Source organism: Clytia hemisphaerica, unplaced genomic scaffold (assembly GCF_902728285.1).
Source record: "Clytia hemisphaerica strain Z4C2 unplaced genomic scaffold, Clytia hemisphaerica genome assembly, whole genome shotgun sequence".
Taxonomy (NCBI): Eukaryota; Metazoa; Cnidaria; class Hydrozoa; order Leptothecata; family Clytiidae; genus Clytia; species Clytia hemisphaerica.
In genome coordinates this window covers 1,152,628-1,171,730 of record NW_027104247.1, presented here as the reverse complement: position 1 = coordinate 1,171,730, position 19,103 = coordinate 1,152,628, and the positions used below count along the sequence as shown (strand labels likewise).

The 19,103-nt window shown below is 36.7% G+C and overlaps 2 protein-coding genes across 3 annotated transcripts in view; both read right to left on the bottom strand.

Moving 5' to 3' along the window:
* Window positions 1-1,573: 1,573 nt before the first annotated feature.
* Window positions 1,574-4,905, bottom strand: LOC136816412 (uncharacterized). The gene is made up of 4 exons (XM_067072733.1): window positions 4,523-4,905; window positions 4,174-4,252; window positions 3,493-3,606; window positions 1,574-2,722 (listed from the first exon to the last, which is right to left on the bottom strand). The coding sequence occupies exons 1-4, from the start codon at window positions 4,901-4,903 to the stop codon at window positions 2,190-2,192; spliced, it is 1,107 nt and encodes a 368-aa protein (XP_066928834.1). The 5' UTR covers window positions 4,904-4,905; the 3' UTR covers window positions 1,574-2,189.
* Window positions 4,906-5,983: 1,078 nt separating this feature from the next.
* LOC136816371 (uncharacterized) overlaps window positions 5,984-19,103 on the bottom strand; it is an 86,228-nt gene continuing 73,108 nt past the window's right edge. For both annotated transcript variants that reach the window (XM_067072699.1, XM_067072701.1), the window contains 4 exons: window positions 12,646-12,856; window positions 10,941-12,380; window positions 9,137-9,352; window positions 5,984-7,565 (listed from right to left, as the gene is read on the bottom strand). In XM_067072699.1, coding sequence (XP_066928800.1) covers window positions 6,829-7,565; window positions 9,137-9,352; window positions 10,941-12,380; window positions 12,646-12,832 — 2,580 coding nt within the window. In that variant the 5' untranslated portion in view covers window positions 12,833-12,856 and the 3' untranslated portion in view covers window positions 5,984-6,828. The remainder of the gene's footprint in view (window positions 7,566-9,136; window positions 9,353-10,940; window positions 12,381-12,645; window positions 12,857-19,103) is intronic.

The window sequence follows — 19,103 nt, the reverse complement described above, 5'->3', positions numbered from 1 at the left end:
TTAGAACGACATAATGATGAAGTACCATCATACAAAGTTTCAACAATATATCATTTATACATTTTGAGATATTTCAATTTGAATATTTTTTGGACTTTTTAAAAAAGAAAACAAATTTCAACATTTTTAAACCAACTGGAAACAAGAAGCCGGAGCGGCGTGAAGGTCCAGCTGACGTGGTAATAACCGAATGTCGTTTGTACCGGGTTCCTTAAGTGACGCCCAAAGATTTTCTTCCTATCCTCCACTCTGAGCTTCCATTCTTTGACACTGTATTGCTAAGTTTTGAAAGTGTTTGATGCCTATCCCGAAATTTCCAAACTTTTGCCGCTGTTGGGCTTCGAACCCACTGTATACGAAGCACCTATGATTAGAACGCCAGCGCCTTTAACCACTCACCCATCGAGTCACAACTGCTTTAAGGAGTTCAAAGTCACTTATAAACATGGTATTTACTCCAAACTCTACCTGGGGGCTAAAACCCTAACCAGGGGTTAACTTATATCCCCAAATAGGGCCCTAACCTAGACTAGTAAACTAGTCGTTGAAAACAGACCCATATACAAAAAATCAAGCTCCAAATAAAAATAATCGAAGGGGTGAAGTTGCGTCTCTTTTCTGAATTTCAACGACTAGAAGCTACTTCCCTCAAAAAACGTTGTTTAATTTTGCAACTTTTTTTAGGTTTTTGAGAATCCATCCAACTTTTTTGACTAAATGATATTTCATAGTAACATTGAACATGGGAACATATAAATAAATGAGCATTTCTAAAAACGCAATAAACAGAAAGAAAAATAAATGAAATCCCGCACGGGTCAGACATACAGAAATCTGTATGTCTCTCCTTACGATTTTAGGTGAAGAAAAAAAGGCGTTGGAAGTAGCTTCTAGTCGGTTATTAATTTCGCTTAGCGAAAGTATTACGATAGCCTTTCAAAGTCACCCACTGCAGTCTAACCGCAAGGGCAAACCACAAGGGCTTGATTAACTGGCTTACACCAGTATCAAAACGCTGGTTTTTTGCTTGTGGTTTCCTCAAAAGCAATTCAAAAGCAATGCAACGACTTCAAAAGTGTTTTTCTTAACTTCCATCCCCTTTCAGACACATTGAAGGGTCATTTTGCTCTATTTCTCATCATTTTTCACTGAAATTTCATTTGTCTACAACCTTTTGTCCGGCATTGTATACCTTTCGGTAATTAGCTCTTACAAAGTCTACAAGCAATGGCACACAATATGAGCATTTTTATTTTGCTTATAAGCATTTACTTTATAAGAATCAAATCAATAACTCTTGATAGACGGTGATATACCTTTCGGTAATTAGCTCTTACAAAGTCTGCAAGCAATGGCACACAATATGAGCATTTTTATTTTTCTTATAAGCATTTACTTTATAAGAATCAAATCAATAACTCTTTATAGACGGCAATATACCTTTCGGTAATTAGCTTTTACAAAATAAACAAGAGATGGCGCACAATATGAGCATATTCATTTTTCTTATATAAGCATTTGCTTTATAAGGATCAAATAAATAACTTTTGTTAGACGGTGATATTACCTTTGTTTATTAGTTCTTCAAAATTAAACAACAGTTGTTCTTAAATTGGTCTCTTTTTTTAGCGATTTTAAGCCTCGTTGTTCTTGTAAAATTGTTTCATCAAGGCTCGATGTAAAGTAGATTTCAAATTGGCTTCAATCTCTACTTCTTGTTTTTCCTATGTAGTTTAAATTCTAGGCGAAATTTTCGACTTAAAGTCGTCTTGTTTTCCTTTTCTCTCACGCGCGCTGAATATTTAATTAGTGTTTACATTATTTGATTGACAGTTTTATTATAAGGTTATAAGTAATAACCGACTAGTTTACTAGTCTAGCCCTAACCCTACCTGACCCTACCTGAAACAACCCTTTAATCTAACCGGGAAATTTGCTTCTACAACCATTTCAATCCAAAACATAGGTCAAACATCGCGCGGGTAGGCGGGGCAAAAATTCTAGATCGGTGGTTGGTTTATCCTGGACTTGTTAATTTATTGCGCGCACAGTTGCTTTTTAAAGGTCCATTCTGCTGCGCGCTGGACCAATTATTCTCGTATGGAAAGGTTCATCTATCCCATGTATAGATATGAAATGTAATGATCCAATAGACGTCATTGCGAAAGAACGTTTAGTTGTGAACGTGGCTAACACCTCACGAAAAACTTCCAATACCCCTCATGCCAAGGGTTTTGATCTATATTACCAGGAATAGTTGTGTCATCACAATCATGGTAGTTCAAACTGTCTTGGAGATAGATGTGCCTCGTCGCATGTTCGAAAACAGCTGGTCCGTAGAAGAGCTGCACAATAGTACTGTGACCAATACGGTTCACTTTGGTTGAAATTTCACTTTTATCGTTGGTTAAAGCTCGAATTCCGCATGGTGGTTGACAAGACGTTCTCATTTCCCGTCCTAAGATATAACGATTGATGTAAGCTCCCCAATGAGTGCTAGGATCTGTAGTGATATCCACAACTCTATTCGTTGACGGTTTGTAACAGTTGAATCTGAATTCATTGATTGGTGATGAAGAATCGATGACGGGAAGATAGATGTTCGAATCAAGAAGAAAGTTTCCAGTGGAAAGCTCTGCGAATGAATCTAGATCACCGTAATTGATTTCCGGTCCAACTTGTGTTGATGGGACTGAGTAATTTCCGACCAACATCCAACCACCTAAGATGATTAAATGAGTTTACTTTGTTATGAGGCGAAAGTAAACAAATGTAGTGTTTCCGGAAACCGACCGGGTTAGAAAGAAAAATTTTCTGACCCGGCCGCAGACTATGGGTTCATCTATATGTTTCATCATAAAGAAAATCAAGTTGACCGTTCAAGCTATCAAACGTCGTTTAGTTAGATATTTCCGCTAATATCAATCTCCATCGAGTTTCAATCTGTTATTTTTATCCCTACTGGCTGAAAAAATCCTACCGGGTCTGTGAGAAGGGGGTGTTTTTAGTACATGAAATTTTTCTACATCACTGAAGTAATCAACTATTTATGGTTGAGCACTCTTTTGTGAATTGAGATATAAGATTTACAAAGACAACGACAAGAGCTCTTGAATTTTGGTGAATGATGGCATTTTTTCAATGTCTTTCTTGAAAGGAAATATGCGCAGATTTGTGCATTTTTTCCCTTTAGATATAGCATAACAGATACGCAAATCGTATGAAATCAGATGAAATAGCCCCTTTTACGCCGGTATCTCAAAATAAACTTCCTTTGGATCTGTGATGTGACAAAGGGTCGTTTTAAGGGACATGATTGAAGTAGATTATTGTGGAACAACCGTAAAAGTAGATGGGGCTAAAGGCTCAAAATGAGATAAATTCGCCAGGAATTAGAGAAAAAAGTCTATTATGCTAAAAAGTGGGGAGGCTTTAACCCCACCCCAGCTTCTCTATTTCCGCCAGGCTTGATTTGAATAAGAAATGTCATACCCCCGTCTTCGTCCATATCACAAAAGACTTTTCTCCATTTTCCAGCAATTAACACATCATAATAACCAGTAGATAAACGAGGCTCAATTTTCTTCATTATTCTACAGCTCGAATCTAAAAAAAGAGAAATAGACCTTTTCATAAATTACGTTACGAACATTACTTGCCTCGTACTCAATTTTTGTAACACAAATTCTTCAATCTTAGAACGTCATAAATGCGTAAAAAAATTCATGCAAAAGCTCTCCAATCTACGTGAAAATAAGAACATTCTAAGAACATTTTGGGCTTAAAACTCAAAAAGTAAAATAATCCGACCGCTTCAAAAATCCTGGATGTTCTTATAAAAAATCGTGTAACACGCTTTATTTTAATAAGAATACACTTTATAAAAATGTCCATGATGAAAATGGCCAAAAATTCAAGAATAATGCTAAGAATATCATCTTGGAACTTTCTACTCAAGCTAAGAATGCCATTTTTAGAGCATTTTCAACTATAAATTGTCAATTACCCCCAAGTAAGGCTCACTCCTTTCCCAAAAATGCCATTTTAGGCTTAAGACGTATGTACTAAATGTTAAATCTAATAATGATTTTCCTAAAAAAGTTATACCGTCACACCGTAAAAGCTCAACTCCCCCCCTTACACCATTCTTATAAAAAAAAAGCGTGTACTCACTTGCACAATAATAACTATTGTTCTGATAAATGGGAACACATTTGGATCCTCGTCTGCATGGATTCTGTAAGCACTTATTCTAAAGAAACAGAAGGAAACGACACGTTTCAAAGATATCAAAACAGGCCCAGCGGAAGTGTGGAGACTGGGGAGATTTTGATCAAATGAGATTTCAGAATTACTAGAAAATTTATCTCATTTTGAGCCTTCAGTCTCCCCACTTTAACGGTTGTTCTAACGGGCCTGCAAAGTAGGCAAAGGAGACGAAATTCCGGGATGTTTCTCCCATTGGGGACAATTAATCGTGTTTAATAAGGGGGCGGGGGTGGTTAGAGGTTAAAGAACTTACGGCTATAATAAAATGTGTTATGGAGCTGTCTTCTACCAATCGAAAGTCAGATGTGTAAATGTCTTCCCCAAGGATTTCACATTCAAATCCAGCGCTCATTTCTCGGAGATTTGTACTCTTGCAATCACCTTTAGTTTTTAGGCATTCTTTGGCGCATTGTGATTTGTTATGGACGTTGTATGTTGCCAAAGGTGCAATATCCAATTTATATCCTTTCAGATATTTGAGATTGATATAACTATAGTTGAATGACGCGTTGCCGTGAGAGCCTTGGTAACGAATATTCGGTGAAAACATGTGTCGTTGTTGACTGCAAACACTCTCGTTGTAGAAGATTAGAATAAGTGCATAGTACAAGAAATATTTTAATGACTCCATCATCAAAGCGGAATTACTGACTGAAAAAATATTTTTGAAATGTCAAGATATATGATTTTTTTTTTTTTTTTTTTATACTGAAAAAAATCGTTTACTTTTTTAATACAGTCACTTAGAAACGATATTTTGAATTTGAATCAGAATTGTTCATATTTACCATTGACAATAAAGTTTGATTCTGTTTTCAATTAACAAACATATAATAAATAAAATATTTATGAAGCTTTATTCCTAAATCCACGCGATTGTCATAGGACCAGTATGCATTTTTGATGAGAACCCATGGGCCCTCGATTTGTAAACGATGGCATGTGTCGCCAAAAAACTGGCTTTCAAAATAGGACCCTTACAGTCCACCCCATGAGCAGTGAAAATGAACCCTACCAGTGCATTTTACCGAACGTTTCTCACTCTTACAGTGCTGTTTGATTACATATCTTAGTTTGTGAGCCTGAGATGTTGACACAATGTGAAAAACAAATCAAAATTGGTGTGAATCAAAACTATAAAGATACATCAGATTTTTACTGTACGACTTGTGATTTAGCAGTCCCCAAACACACCCTTGGAGTGTATCTAGCTAAATAAAGACCCTTGTAGAGCAATCTATCAAAAGTGCATTTCGAGCGTCTCGAAAAACCTACCCTTAAGGGCAGCACATGTCGTGAGTCGGACTATATGAGTGCACCACACGTCCCCCGGGAACGCGGAGGATCGAATGTTCTCGTTTTCAGGCTAAAACCTTCTTAATGTTAGAGTTGGAGTCAAAAGATTTGTCTAAAATGTCAATTTTTGGTCATGAAAATTTTTGCCAGACCTAATTCGCGGGCCGCATCTCAAAGAGGAGGTTTCAAAGCCGTCTCCAAGAGTGTAAATGCACAGTAACAGACCTTGCAGCCAACCGAGCGACCCCCGTCTACTTTCGAATACCAATAACATACGGTTGCGTCCTACACAAGATGCTACAGCTCCTAAAGGTTGATGCCCTATTATAATCTTATTACTTTTAGCATTGGTCAGTCATTCCTGACATCTGATTTGATTTTATCCGGAAAACTGAATTTAAAGGATATTGTTCATTTTTCATCAAATTTGGTATTTTTCATATGAAATAACAATACTAGAAATAATAAATAATTTGAATAAGAAAATACAATACTAACGCCCTAAAAAGCCATCAAAAAGTTCGTAGAAGAAAGAGCCTCTCCTTTTAATTATAATACTTTCAAAATAAGTAACTGCCCCCCAGTGGCTGACTTTTAAGTAGGTGCCGAAAGACGGGTCAAAAGGGAACTCTGATTGCTAATTTTGGCGCCTTTTTTCTTTCTTACACCCAAAAGTTAGCAGTTTTCAGTCAAAATGAAGATGAATATCCACGTTTCCTTACAATAAGTGGGGCAAGAAAATACTAACCTTAGAAAATTCTCTCCTAAGTTTGCCACATGTTCGCTTAACCCGCCACAGTACTGTTTCAAAATTTGCTGGTTTTGTTTTAGCAATAAAATCTAGATCTTTTCAAGTTTCGTTTAGGCGAAAAGATTGAAATCTATATTTGCAAACGACATTGGGTTTTTCCAGAAAGAAAAGTAACCCCCACTGTTGAGGACATTGGTTTTTTGAAGTATCGAACCCCCTAACTTTATTAGTAAAGATACCACCCTTAAAAATATGCTCAACCCCCTGGATATCCTCTCTTATAAAGATGCTTACCCGCTCCCTTGTAGATATTTAACCCCCTGAATATCCACTTTTGAACAAAAATCGTTAACCCCCTGGATATCCGATATCCTCAACAGGGGAATGCACAGACTATTTCTGGAAAAGTCCATTTTTGGGTGTAAGAAACCTTTTTAGAATAACCCTCTCAGAAGAAAAGATCCTAGAGTATTAAAATCTGAACATCATCCGACAAAGAAATATTTTCAGTTTTATTTCAACTGTTGTAAAATAGCACTTTCAGTCATCGATCGCGTCTCTTCTTCATGTTTTGCAATAATGGCTGTGATTGGTAACAGTTGACCAAGACTGTTCGAAAAATGTTTGTAAAACATCTCCCAGTCACCGTTAAACTCCTGCTCAAAAAGTTCCACAATTTTTTTCCACCGTGAAATTTTACTCTGTTGAACAGCTTTTTGTTGGGGTGACCATAATTTAACAGGTGGGATTTTATTTAATCCGTGATACCATAATTGTAAAACATCTTTCGCGCTTACTTTACGACCGTTTATTTTACGCGGTAATAAATACAAGGATTCGCTACTTTGCGATATTGTTTTGTGATGTGAAAAATCGAAAGTCATGGATGAGGTATTTGTAGGCGTTTGACTGAATTTCACGTCTTGATGTTTCGAAATGAGCTTATCAATAGGTAGTTCTCGTTTATCCTCATCCAAGGCACTCACTAATAACGCGTCTATGTCACTATGGAAACGTTCCGTGTAGATAGAGTATAACCGTTCAAGCTTTATCACTAAATCTGTTTGAATAGAATTTTGAGGTCTGGTCCAAGTGCGGACGGGCGGGAATTCGTTAGAGCCTTTCTCCCAGAAAGTGATTGCTTCACGTATGGTCATAGTGTCAGGTAAGATGTATATGATGGAAGACATTCGGCGAAGTTGAGGTACTGTTGCGGAGTTAGAGTCTTCTGTGACGTCATCACTTTCAGCTGAAAAGGAATACGGAAAAAATGAATTAGAAGAAAAGCTGACGATTCAATAAAGATGAAACTTAAAGTACTATCGTAATTCAACTTTGTTTCTTTCTTGTACACGGTATGAAGCTCTGGTCCCGATCATCGAGCACTCTTTGATGGAATCATCTATCAACTATTAAGAAGTAAAGGCCGGTTTCCACTTGCGCGCGCTACGATCGCACTTTTGGGCTTCAATCCTTTTTGCTTGGAAAAAAGATTACGATCAAAGCGCGCGCAAGTGGAGACCGGCCTTAACGCATTAGTTTTTCAACTACTTCTTGGTCGAAATTATTACCAAGTTTGTGTGTTTGTGTTTTTCAATCAGCCTATTTCAAGGATTCGTGTTTAGTACTTGGTATTAATACAAACATACCCAGCTGGCACACAACGTTGTTTCAACGTTCATCTAACGTTCACAACGTCCATATAACGTTAGATGAACGTTGAAACAACGTTGTGTGCCAGCTGGGATATCTTGTCAGCGTTATTCTCGAAGGGAAATACCTTAAGGGAACTAATTTTTGCGGGAACTAAATTTTGCAGTTTTTGCGGATTTAGGCCCAAACCGCAAAATTAAGTTCCCGCAAAATTTTTCAAATGCAAAAAAAACAAAGGTCGAATAATTCACAGTACGGCTCTAATTTTCATTCAAGTGAGAAATCCACAAAATTAAGTTCCCGCAAATTTTTATATTAAATCTTGAACTGCGAACCGCAAAAATTAGTTCCCGCAAAAAAATAGTTCCCTTAAGGTAATCTGCACAAATTTATGCATTTCCCCCCTCAATTGAGTAGAAAATAGCATATAACAGATAAGCGAATCCTATGAAATAGGCTAATGGAAATCTAAACTGCTTTTTCATAGTTTTAAACTGCTAGTGAATGTGAGAGAGAGCATCTTCTGCAATAACGAATTGCGATAATAATGGCAACAAAACCTGACCTTATATTCTGAAGTTGTTACAGTAATACAGGTGATATGGGTGTTATACGATAACATCATAAAAGTTTGTATAATAACATCTCTTATGTTTTCCTCAACATACACTACATTTTTTTTAAATCTAGTCGTCTAGTATGCTGGGATGACTCTTAAACCGGATTTTCATTAAACGTACGCACTTTAAAATCTCAAACCTTTTGATATAAGAGGAACAAAATACACCTTTCCCGAGCTTATATTTCGACTTTTTTGAAAAACGCTATTCCAAAACCCTGCTCTACTTGCATTTAATTAAGAAAGATTCTACTACGAAATACAAAATCAACAAAAAAAGAATTGTGTTTAAAGCTCTTCCGGTTCTTGAGATATTTCAATTTTAAAGTAAAGAAACGAGGCCCGGTAGGATAAAATATCTTTCTTTCAAGAGAGGTTTGACCATAAAAACAGCCATAAAAAGGAACAGAAAAAGCTTTTGATCTCAAATTTTCAGAATGACTTTGTATCACCAAACGCTTCAAAAGTATCAAGTTCTCGTTTCAAATTGGAGAGGTCGAAAAAATCGATAAACTTGGGAAAGGTGTATTGAAAGGGGTGTGGCATACCTATACTGCTTTCAGGGGATTGTGAATTCCCAAAGATGCCAGCGATTGTCGAGTTATTGTGTGGCGTTACTTGTTTTTCCGCCCCTAACGAGGGCGGTCCCATCAAGGTACGATTCAACGTGGAAGAGTTTGTTGATTGCGCGTGTGAGGGCGTTGTTGCATTGTTATGACCATTAGATTGGACAACACCTCTGTCTTCTTTAGTGTGAACGTCGTCTATGGAAATTGAAACTTTCAAAATGACTACCCAATATTAGTGAAGTTAAGTAAATCGGTAAAATCACGACGACGAACGAAAATTTAACAGGCTAGAGAGTTTCAACCAATCAAGTTTCGTATTTTCACTAGCCTATTACATTTTTCGTCCGTCGTCGTGTTTATCCTGGTATAGTTAACCTCAGTATTAAACTGTAAGGGCAGTGACTGGGTATTCCATCTAGCCTGGAGATCCAAGTTGTAAACTATTTTTCTATTTTGATGTTTCTGCTTACAGCTTGGTGTACCTACCTTAGATGCTTGTAAACCCAGGGTCGATGCAATTCTTAGCTTAGCGCAATATTTCAATACACGTATTCCCTATTAGCAAATTTATGTCAAAAGTCACGAAAAAGATCGAAACACATAATCATATCTTTTTTTCAAAATGTCCAGAGCATGAGGTAGTCTTTGCATGTCTTTCGTCAGTTTCTTATATGAATCTGCTAATAGGAAATTTGTGTATGGACAGAGTACATATGCGCTGCCTTCTGATAGTAGCGAGTTTATGTAATTGCGCTTTTGAGGATGGTAAACTGACTGAAGCGATTTGGAATAGCCCGTAGTTCTGACCCGCAAAATCGAGGACGGTTAAAGTGCTGATTTACCGTCGTCCTCAGTTGGTCATGATCTAGTCAAATTAGAACCTTATCGTCTCCGTCGCTGAAAAACACACATACATAAACTCGGTAATGAAATGCAAATTGCCGGGAAACTAGGTAGTAAACCAGAAACATCGAAAAAAATATGAAAAAAGTTTACAGCCCGGATATCCAGGCTATATTTCATCTAGACCACAAAGGCGATACAACGTGGGCAAAGAAAAAGATTGCGAAATAGAAAATTGCGCATGGGACCTTCTTACACTGTTCGTTGCTTTTTAATCTCCAGATCTCAATGATAAGCCCTTCTTATCTAAGATTAAGATTTTATGAAACTTCTTCATTTAGATATCTTCTAATTAGAGTGTAGCGCGATATTTTGAGGGCAGGAAGTAAAAGGAGTGTGGTCCTTATGATTTCTTTTGTATAAAAAAATCTCCGTCATAAAATTTCGTTAAACAACCCAGCTGGCACACAACGTTGTTTCAACGTTCATCTAACGTTCACAACGTCCATATAACGTTAGATGAACGTTGAAACAACGTTGTGTTCCAGCTGGGAAAGTTAATGGCGCCAACATTAACTCACAAAAAAACTTTCCCCTGGGGGTTCCTATTCTTATTGCAAATCAACCACCCTTTTTTCGAGACCATCAATGGTTGCTTTAAAACCATAGTTATTTTGTAATCCTTATAACGGTAGTTTTGAGAAATAACTAAAAGTTTCGGAGCTTGCGTTCTCAATTTTTCTTCTTTGCAATTAGGCGAATTCTTCACAGCTTCTTCTTTAAGTTTTCTGAAACTTAAGTCCGTTCGCTTGCTACGAGGAAACCACCCTCAAGCGAATTTCATATCATTACTATAATTAACCTGGTATGACACTTAAAGAGAACAGTCAAGGGCCAAAATTGATGATTATTCTTAAACGAAGAAAAAGAAATTGCTTACCTTCTATTTTGACTTGTTTCAATGGAGGACTTCCTACTGGCACCAAAAGCGGCGGAGGTGGCGTCTTGGAGCCACTTTCATAATACGGTCGATGTTGTGAGGGATATTGTTCTTCCGTATTACCATCATCTGACGCAGAATCGTCCGTCAAGTTCCGTTTACGTGATATACCGGGATGCTGATAACCCGAAATTGTTACGGCAGCCGACATATTGGAGATGATTGACGTTTCAGTCGGTGTAGGGACCGTCATCAATTTACTCGTAATGTTCAACTCATCTCCGTAAAGCGTTTCAAAACGGTTCGTAATTGCGGCGACGGGAAGCAAACAACCGTGACCGTCCGCGTAAATTTCTTCAAAACGTCTCATATCGCTATTACATTGATATTTGAAAATATCAACAATTTTCTTCCATCGTGAAATCTTTGATTGTTGCTTAAATTTTTGGGTTTTGGTCCAGGATTTAATGGGAGGGACTTCCCCCATCCCGTATTCCCATAACTGGATCACGTCTCGCGCAGAAACTTTACGGCCGGCAATTTTACGTGGTAACGTGAATACCTTTTCCTGTGATTCCGATCCAGAGCTACTTTTAGAGGTCTGTAAAAAGACCTCGAAATCTTCTTTCGCTTCTGGAGGACAAATTGAAACAAGATAAGAAACACTTTTCAATTCTTTTGAGATACTGTCTGTATATGTTGATGCAAACTGTTGAAGATCTGAGCTACACAAATGACGATATGTGTAATACACTTTGAAAATATCCTCTAGTTTGGATCGGTATTGAATTTTTTCTTCAACGTCCCAATCCAAGATAGGAGGGATATCGTTCAAACCTTTCTCCCACAGTTCAATGACTTCAAGAATGGTCAAATCCTGAGGAATGACGGGTGATATGGGAGGCTTCTGGCTACCTCTTGAGGTTGGGCAAGAGGAAGGGGAGTCAAGGTCGTACTGAACTACTGGTTCTCGTTCCTGTTTGTATTGCTTCTGTAGCGGTAGATGCTGAGGGGAGTAGACCGGTCCCTTACTGGTGGAAGCCGAAGAAGTAGCGGTAGTCATCGGTGCAGGATAGGGTTGCAGCCTGCTAGGAGATAAGATGCTTCTAGATGAAGATAGGGAAATAGATGGCTCATGATGGGGTAAACTACGAGGTAACTCTCGGCTGATAGACGAGTAGTAGCTAGATGGTGGTTTTGGTATTTCAACTTTGAAGCTCGGTAAAGGATGGGACCGTTCCCATGATTCGGTAGCAGAAGGTGGTGGGTAGCCACGGAGCGGACGGTGACGGTCTATACCGGAAGGTGTTGCATGTTGTTGACCTCTCAAAGCTTCTAGTGAATGGCGAATATAACGAACTTCCTCGTAAAGCCAATCAACTTTTCGCGCAAGTTTATCGAACGCTACGGGATCCACACCTATTGGTCTTGAGTCAGATACTTCAAATAGAAAAGAAGAAAGATAGAATGATAATGAATCAGACCTTGGAAGAAGAAAACAAGTCTTGTTCTCACTTTTTGGTTGGGTATTTTTTTCCCAAAAATAGATAGAATAGCAGGAAACCATTATAAATTGCTACCAAACTTATCCAAAATAAAACTTCAAGATTTTTTCAATAGTATGAAATTATTGTTTCAATCATAAAAAAAATATTTGGGTTCAAATTTCCAATTAGGAATTACAAAAATGAAAAATTGAACCTACAGTGTCTCCTTGGTGTATGGTGATAAGTCATATCTCTCGGATTGATATTATGGTCACCAACTTCTTCACTTGGATGTCTTTGCTTGTAAGGGAACATGATTTTCCCTCTATTTTCACCTCCGTTTAAATGATGCGATTTAGTGTCCGTGTACAAATGCGATTGGTCATTTTTACCTTCTACTCGCATTTCTTGAGCAAGATATTGTTTTTACTAAAAATAGAAAAGATCAAGAAAGTCATCAATACAATAAAAGGTCTTAATAATTCTCAACAACAACTGTATGTATTGTGGAGCCACCCACTCTTTACCTATGAGCGGCACCACCTTTTCCATATATGGACATCGGGCGAGCAAAATACAATATGGAAACCCACGCTACCACCAAGAAAAAAACATTATTTCCTATTCACAAATGCAATGTTTATCTTGCCAATGAAATATCTAAAAAGGCTCTATTATACAGGTACGAGCCAGGAAGTATCTTATCCATTTGGTGGACTAACTTTATTGGGGTTTTTCTTGTTCCTTATGGTAATAAGAATATTTTAAGCTTCTGGGCCACCTGGATTTCTCACCTGGGTATCCATAATGGCGGATTTTTGGTCATGTGACCCCCGTAGGCAAAACTGAAAATTCTTCCAACCCAAATATAGGCTTATCATATATCAATCGATCAGAAATTTGATACTGATTAATTTTGAGATACAAAGTTGGGTCTGAAAACTTTCCTATCTCGAGATATAAATCACTTTCGTTTTCTCAGGTTTGGCTGCAGTTGTAGGCGGGCTTTCATGGAGTGAGGCAATTCTTTTAGTCATATCTCAAGAAATATGCTTTTAAACACATCAAAACTTTATTTGCTCCTAGAAAAGGCATTAAAAATTGTTTGTGCAAATTTTCAAAGATTTTGCAGTAAAAATGTGTATTTTACAGACCAGAGTACAATCACTTCTTCTTAATCTCACTCAGAGGGGTACTTAGCAACAAGTACGGGCTAAATGTGTCCGGTCAGCACTTTATAAGTATGATTTACGGTAAGACATGATCCCGAAAACTGTGAAATTTCCAAATAATTAATGAAAAATTCTCTCATTGCATCTCAACATTAAACGAGAACCTTCTGTTTTTTAGATTGACTAATGCAAAGAATTATGAATAATGTAATCGTTACAGTGTGTATTTTACAGACCAGATTTAAGTGCTTCTGGGAGCTTGTCTTGTTCTAAAACGCTTTGGATTACTACAGAAATACCCGAACTTGAGAATTTACTGAGTTAATCCGTCAAAATTTGCCAATTCCTTTATCTTTATTGTTCATGCATGAAACGAGATTTATAGGGCTTAGAATCTGTGTTGTCTGTAGGGCCAAAAAACGTCGGCATAATATGGCTTCGAGAGGCGATAATCCTAGGCCATTGTAGGAAGCCTAGTGATGGAGCCATATTTGTGAACCTACTTGGAGCTATTCTGGTTACTGTTACAATTATAAGAGGTGTGGTCCAATGCATCATTGTATATCCGCTTTAACTACATGAATGCAACACAAACGCCTTCAGCTAGTTGAAGAAGCCAGACTGTAGGAATTTTAACTAAAAAGCGCTTTAAAGAAGTTATTGCCATATAAAATAATGCTTTAAGCTACATGTCCAAATATCCCCGTTTTCTTACAAAAATCTAAGTATAATATTAGAAATCTTGATTTTTAAAATTCTTATTTGTTTCGGAAATGGCTTGCTGATGGTGATCCCATTTTCCTTTCCCCTCATGAGGTTTTAAAGTTTTAGAATCATCTGGTCTCTGTGGCTTTGTCAGAACATGAACAAACGACTGGACATCCTTCTCCTTCGTAAGCACTGCTAGCTTCGTTGCCGCCTCGTTAAAACATAAAATGACACAATAGGTGTCGATGATCTACCTTGGGAATACCTTGCTAACAACGTCAAAACTTCGACAAAAGTCTCTGTTGTTCTACACTTCTCCAGTCTTTTATCTATATCATAACAAAGATAACAGATGCGAATCAATCGTCATTTTTCAAAACTCCGATGAAATAATATCGATTACTTTAAGGGCAGAAACTTTCGCGGGTGGAAACTTTCGTGTCTTTCGCGTTTTTGGCAGTTTCTGCCAGGTAAGAAACTAAACAAGAAATTCGCGTTATAAGTTAATTTCCCGAAAAATGAAACTTTCCTAAAAATCGCGAAAGTTTTTTCCAAGTTTTAAAAGCCGAAAAATCTAAATAAAACGAGGACTTGGGGAAAGGCTGGGAGAGGATAAAAATAATTTCGTCCTAGCTATAAGGGGATGTAGATTCTCTTATATGCATGAATAATAAAGATATGGGAATTAGAGGATCTTGACGGATTTTACTCAGTAAGATTCTCCAGCTCGGGTTTTTCCGTGGTAAGTTTAAACATTTTAGGGCAATATAACCACCTAGAAGCACTTAATTCTGGTCTGTAAAATACACACAGCGATTTACATGTATTCTTGATTCTTTGCATGTGTCAAACTAAAGAATAAGGTTCAACTTTGTTTAATGTCGAGATACAATAAGAGACTTTGTCAAATCTTTGAGTAATAGCTTGGAAGTTTCATCGTTTTTTGGATCAAATCTTACCAAAAATAAAATGCTTATAAAGTGCTGACCAGACACATTTAGCCCTTATATATTCCCCAGGTACCTCTCTGAGTATAATATGAAGAATCGAGTGGCTCTAAACCTTATTAAGCATCATTTCACTAATTCATTTCAGACAAAAAGCCCAATTTTGAGAGAAAAAGGTCTTTTTTCGACGATAAGGAAATTGTACTCTGGACTGTAAAATACACATTTTTACTACAAAATTTTTGAAAATTTGCACAAACAATTTTCAATGCCTTTTCTAGGAGCACACAAAGTTTTGATATGTTTATAAGCATATTTCTTGAGATATGACTAAAAGAATTGCCACACTCCATGAAAGCCTGCCTACAACTGCAGCCAAACCTGAGAAAACGAAAGTGATTTATATCCCGAGATAGGAAAGTTTTCAGACCCAACTTTGTATCTCAAAATTAATCAGTATCAAATTTCTGATCGATTGATATATGATAAGCCTATATTTGGGTTGGAAGAATTTTCAGTTTTGCCTACAGGGGTCACATGACCAAAAATCCGCCATTATGGATACCCAGGTGAGAAATCCAGGTGGCCCAGAAGCTTAAAATATTCTTATTACCATAAGGAACAAGAAAAACCCCAATAAAGTTAGTCCACCAAATGGATAAGATACTTCCTGGCTCGTACCTGTATATATAAAGGTCCTCTAGGTATCATAAAACTCTTTCTGACCAATTAAAACAAAAAACGAACGAAACAAAAAAAAAACATATATAAAATCTTTCCCACGAAAAAAACGATTGAATCTTAGCAACATAGCCAAGCATTTGAGTATGGACAAAAAAAAAAACACATCTAAACTAGATATGGACAAAAGGTTTAAAAATAGTCAATAGAAATGCTCCTATTATATCAACAATAATTAAGCTTTTATGTATATGTATGTGCCCCAACCGAAGTTAAAACAACATTACTTGAGGAGAAAATTAATGAAGTCTGCATATCACTTTCTAAATATAGCTAGTTTCATTCTATATATAGAGAACCGTACTAAAAATAAGACTTTATTCCATAAAGTTGTATAGAAAAGGGTACAGTACATTTAGGGACAACCCCTAGAAACATTACAGAGAGTTTGTACCCAGCTGATACACAACGTTGTTTCAACGTTCATCTAACGTTATATGGACATTGTGAACGTTAGATAAACATCGAAAAAACGTTGTGTGCCAGCTGGGTAAGCAACCCTACTATAATCAATACATGACTCAATATGGGAGAATGCAAGCACTATCCAGGTCGCACATCCATATAACGTTAGTTGATGAACGTCAAAAAGATGTGACAAAATGGGGTTTAAAGGTCTAGTAGCTTCCCACTAATTAGCGAGCATTTCACTAAAAACCGGGATTTTTCATCTCGTTTCTTAGTGAGTTCCACTTTGACGATTTCGAAAATAGAAGCATTTCAAGTGTTTTGACGCTAATTCGATTTTTCACTACTACAAGGGTTTCAAAAGTGACGTCAAAAAATCAAATTGGAGCCCGAAAACCTGGGCTCAAAACATTCGAAAAAGTCGGAAAGTGGAATAGACGTTAATTGCCTAGAAAAAACGCAGGTGACGGCTAGTATAGCCTACCCCACTAATATGTCATATCAAACTTTTCTGTCTGTACTAAATTCATTTTCCAAAGAAGTGAAGGTTTTCAAGGTCTTTCAATAATTATCTAATCTTAAACTTTTATAAGAGGGAGCTGTAAAGGAAATCTTTAGATTCACTTCAAATTGCCAAATTGGTGCAAAATGTCAAAACAACGCCCATCAACGCCCGTAACCCCCGCCTAACATTAGATGGATGCTGAAATGATATTTGGCGTCAGTTGGGTATGCAACCTACTTTTAACCCAATATTAACTCCCCCCTATGTCATTAAGCTTACATCAACAATTGAATATATTCCCTGGCAAAGTCTACTCTGTACCAGAGTGTATCTCTCACATTTATCACTTCGTAGTACACTATGTGCGCATTGTCGTTCAGAACGGAAACCTCTCATTGTCTCCCCTCTCTCAACACTTCATCGAAGCGATCGGTTTGAAAAATCTCAAATGAGAAAAGACAATGACAACAGACTCTCTACGGCAATGAATTTCAAAATTAGCCGTAGATGCTGGGTCTGTGTACAGACAAGCCAAAGTTCGGCTACGCAAAAAAAATCCTTGTGGGTCATATCATTAAAACAACAAATACGTAACAATACATAGAAAATAATGAAACAAAAAAATCATAATCGCATTGCATTCTGGGATGAGCTTTTTTACAACAGTGTTTTCCTATTGGATCGTTTAAACAATAGGAGTAAACTAACGAAGACTAAATAATGACTTGAATTGAGAAATTTCTATACGCGTTTTTTTAATAAGAACAAACTATATAAGAACATAAGACTTCGATGGCCAGAATATTAAGAACAAGAGAGCTCTCAAAACATTTTAAGACTTTGCAAACTCTAAAACACCTAATTTCTTTAGGAAAATGGACAAAAATACTCGCAAAATGGAGAAAATTGACATTTGTTGAGAAGTTTTTTAGGCTTACTCAGAAACATTTTGAGTGTTCTTATAAAAAAAAACGTGCAGTCCGAAAACAGGATACTAAAATTAAAATCAATCTTTGAAATTGGATAGTAATACAGAATTTGAATAAATTGAAAAGAAAGATTATCATTAAAATTCAATCAATTTAAAGATAATTATATTTCGTTTTTTTTCTCCTTAAAATTTCAAAGGAGCACTTCATGTGAAAAAAATGAAAGCCTGCTGGCATACAATGTTGTTTCAACGTTTATCTAAGATTCACAACACCCATATAACGTTAGATGAACGTTGAAACAACGTTGTATGTCAGTTGGGAAGATACCTCTGCGAACCACTAGAATGTCCAGAATCCTAAATTGACTTCCATTGTTGCAAGAATCTGTTTTCATTACATTTTTTTATAAGAACATTTTTAAACTTTATGGATTCTAAAATACCGAATTTCTTAGGAAAATGTGGGCACAAAATGACTCACAAAATGGTGAAATTAAGAACATTTTAAGAACATTTTTTAGCCTTAAAACTCAAAATACTGAAAAGATAAGATGAAGAACGGAATTAGAAAAAAAAACAAAAGTTGTTGATAATTAAGTGCTGAAAAACAGAAGACTTAACTTAAAGAGTCCAATTCATTTCATCCTCAGGGCCGGTAGAGCAACCGTAAAAGTGGGGAGGCTGAAGGCTTAAATGAGATAAGATTCGCAAGGAATTTGAGAAAAAATCTCATTTGCTCAAAAGTGGGGATGCTGAAGTCTCCCCAGTCTCCCCGCTTCCTTCGGGCCTGATCCTGAACAACATTTTGTAAAGTTCAATTGCCAAGCATCTGTAAAATTCAGATTGATGTATAAAGACGCAAATACTTATCACCTCTAAGAACCTTTTCCAATCCTTTTTAAGACGCTTGCAAGGAACCCATTTCATACACGCTTTTTTTTATAAGAATGGTGTTTTTTCATTTCATCATGGATATTCTTAACTTTTTGGCGAAAATCATCCAAAAATATTCTTACAGTATTCTTAGATTAAGATCGAAATTGGCAATCTACAGGTTAAAATGCATTAAAAATGGCATTCTTAAGTTTAGTTGTTAAATTCCATGATGGTGATATTCTTAGCATATTCTTAATTTTTTGGCCATTTTCATCATGGACATTCTTATAAAGTGTATTCTTATATAAAAAAAGCGTGTACAACTCCATATTTATTTCCTACCCTTCAACCCAACTCATAAATACTTCACTGTACAATCAAATTATGT

Bases quoted from the DNA above. Each gene is read 5' to 3' on its own strand.
- LOC136816412 (XM_067072733.1), bottom strand. From the start codon at position 4,903: ATGATGGAGTCATTAAAATATTTCTTGTACTATGCACTTATTCTAATC. The intron at 4,253-4,522 runs GTAAGTTCTTTA...CTGTTTCTTTAG, and splicing joins TAACACATTTTATTATAGCC to AATAAGTGCTTACAGAATCC. The intron at 2,723-3,492 runs GTATGACATTTC...TAATCATCTTAG, and splicing joins TGATATGGACGAAGACGGGG to GTGGTTGGATGTTGGTCGGA.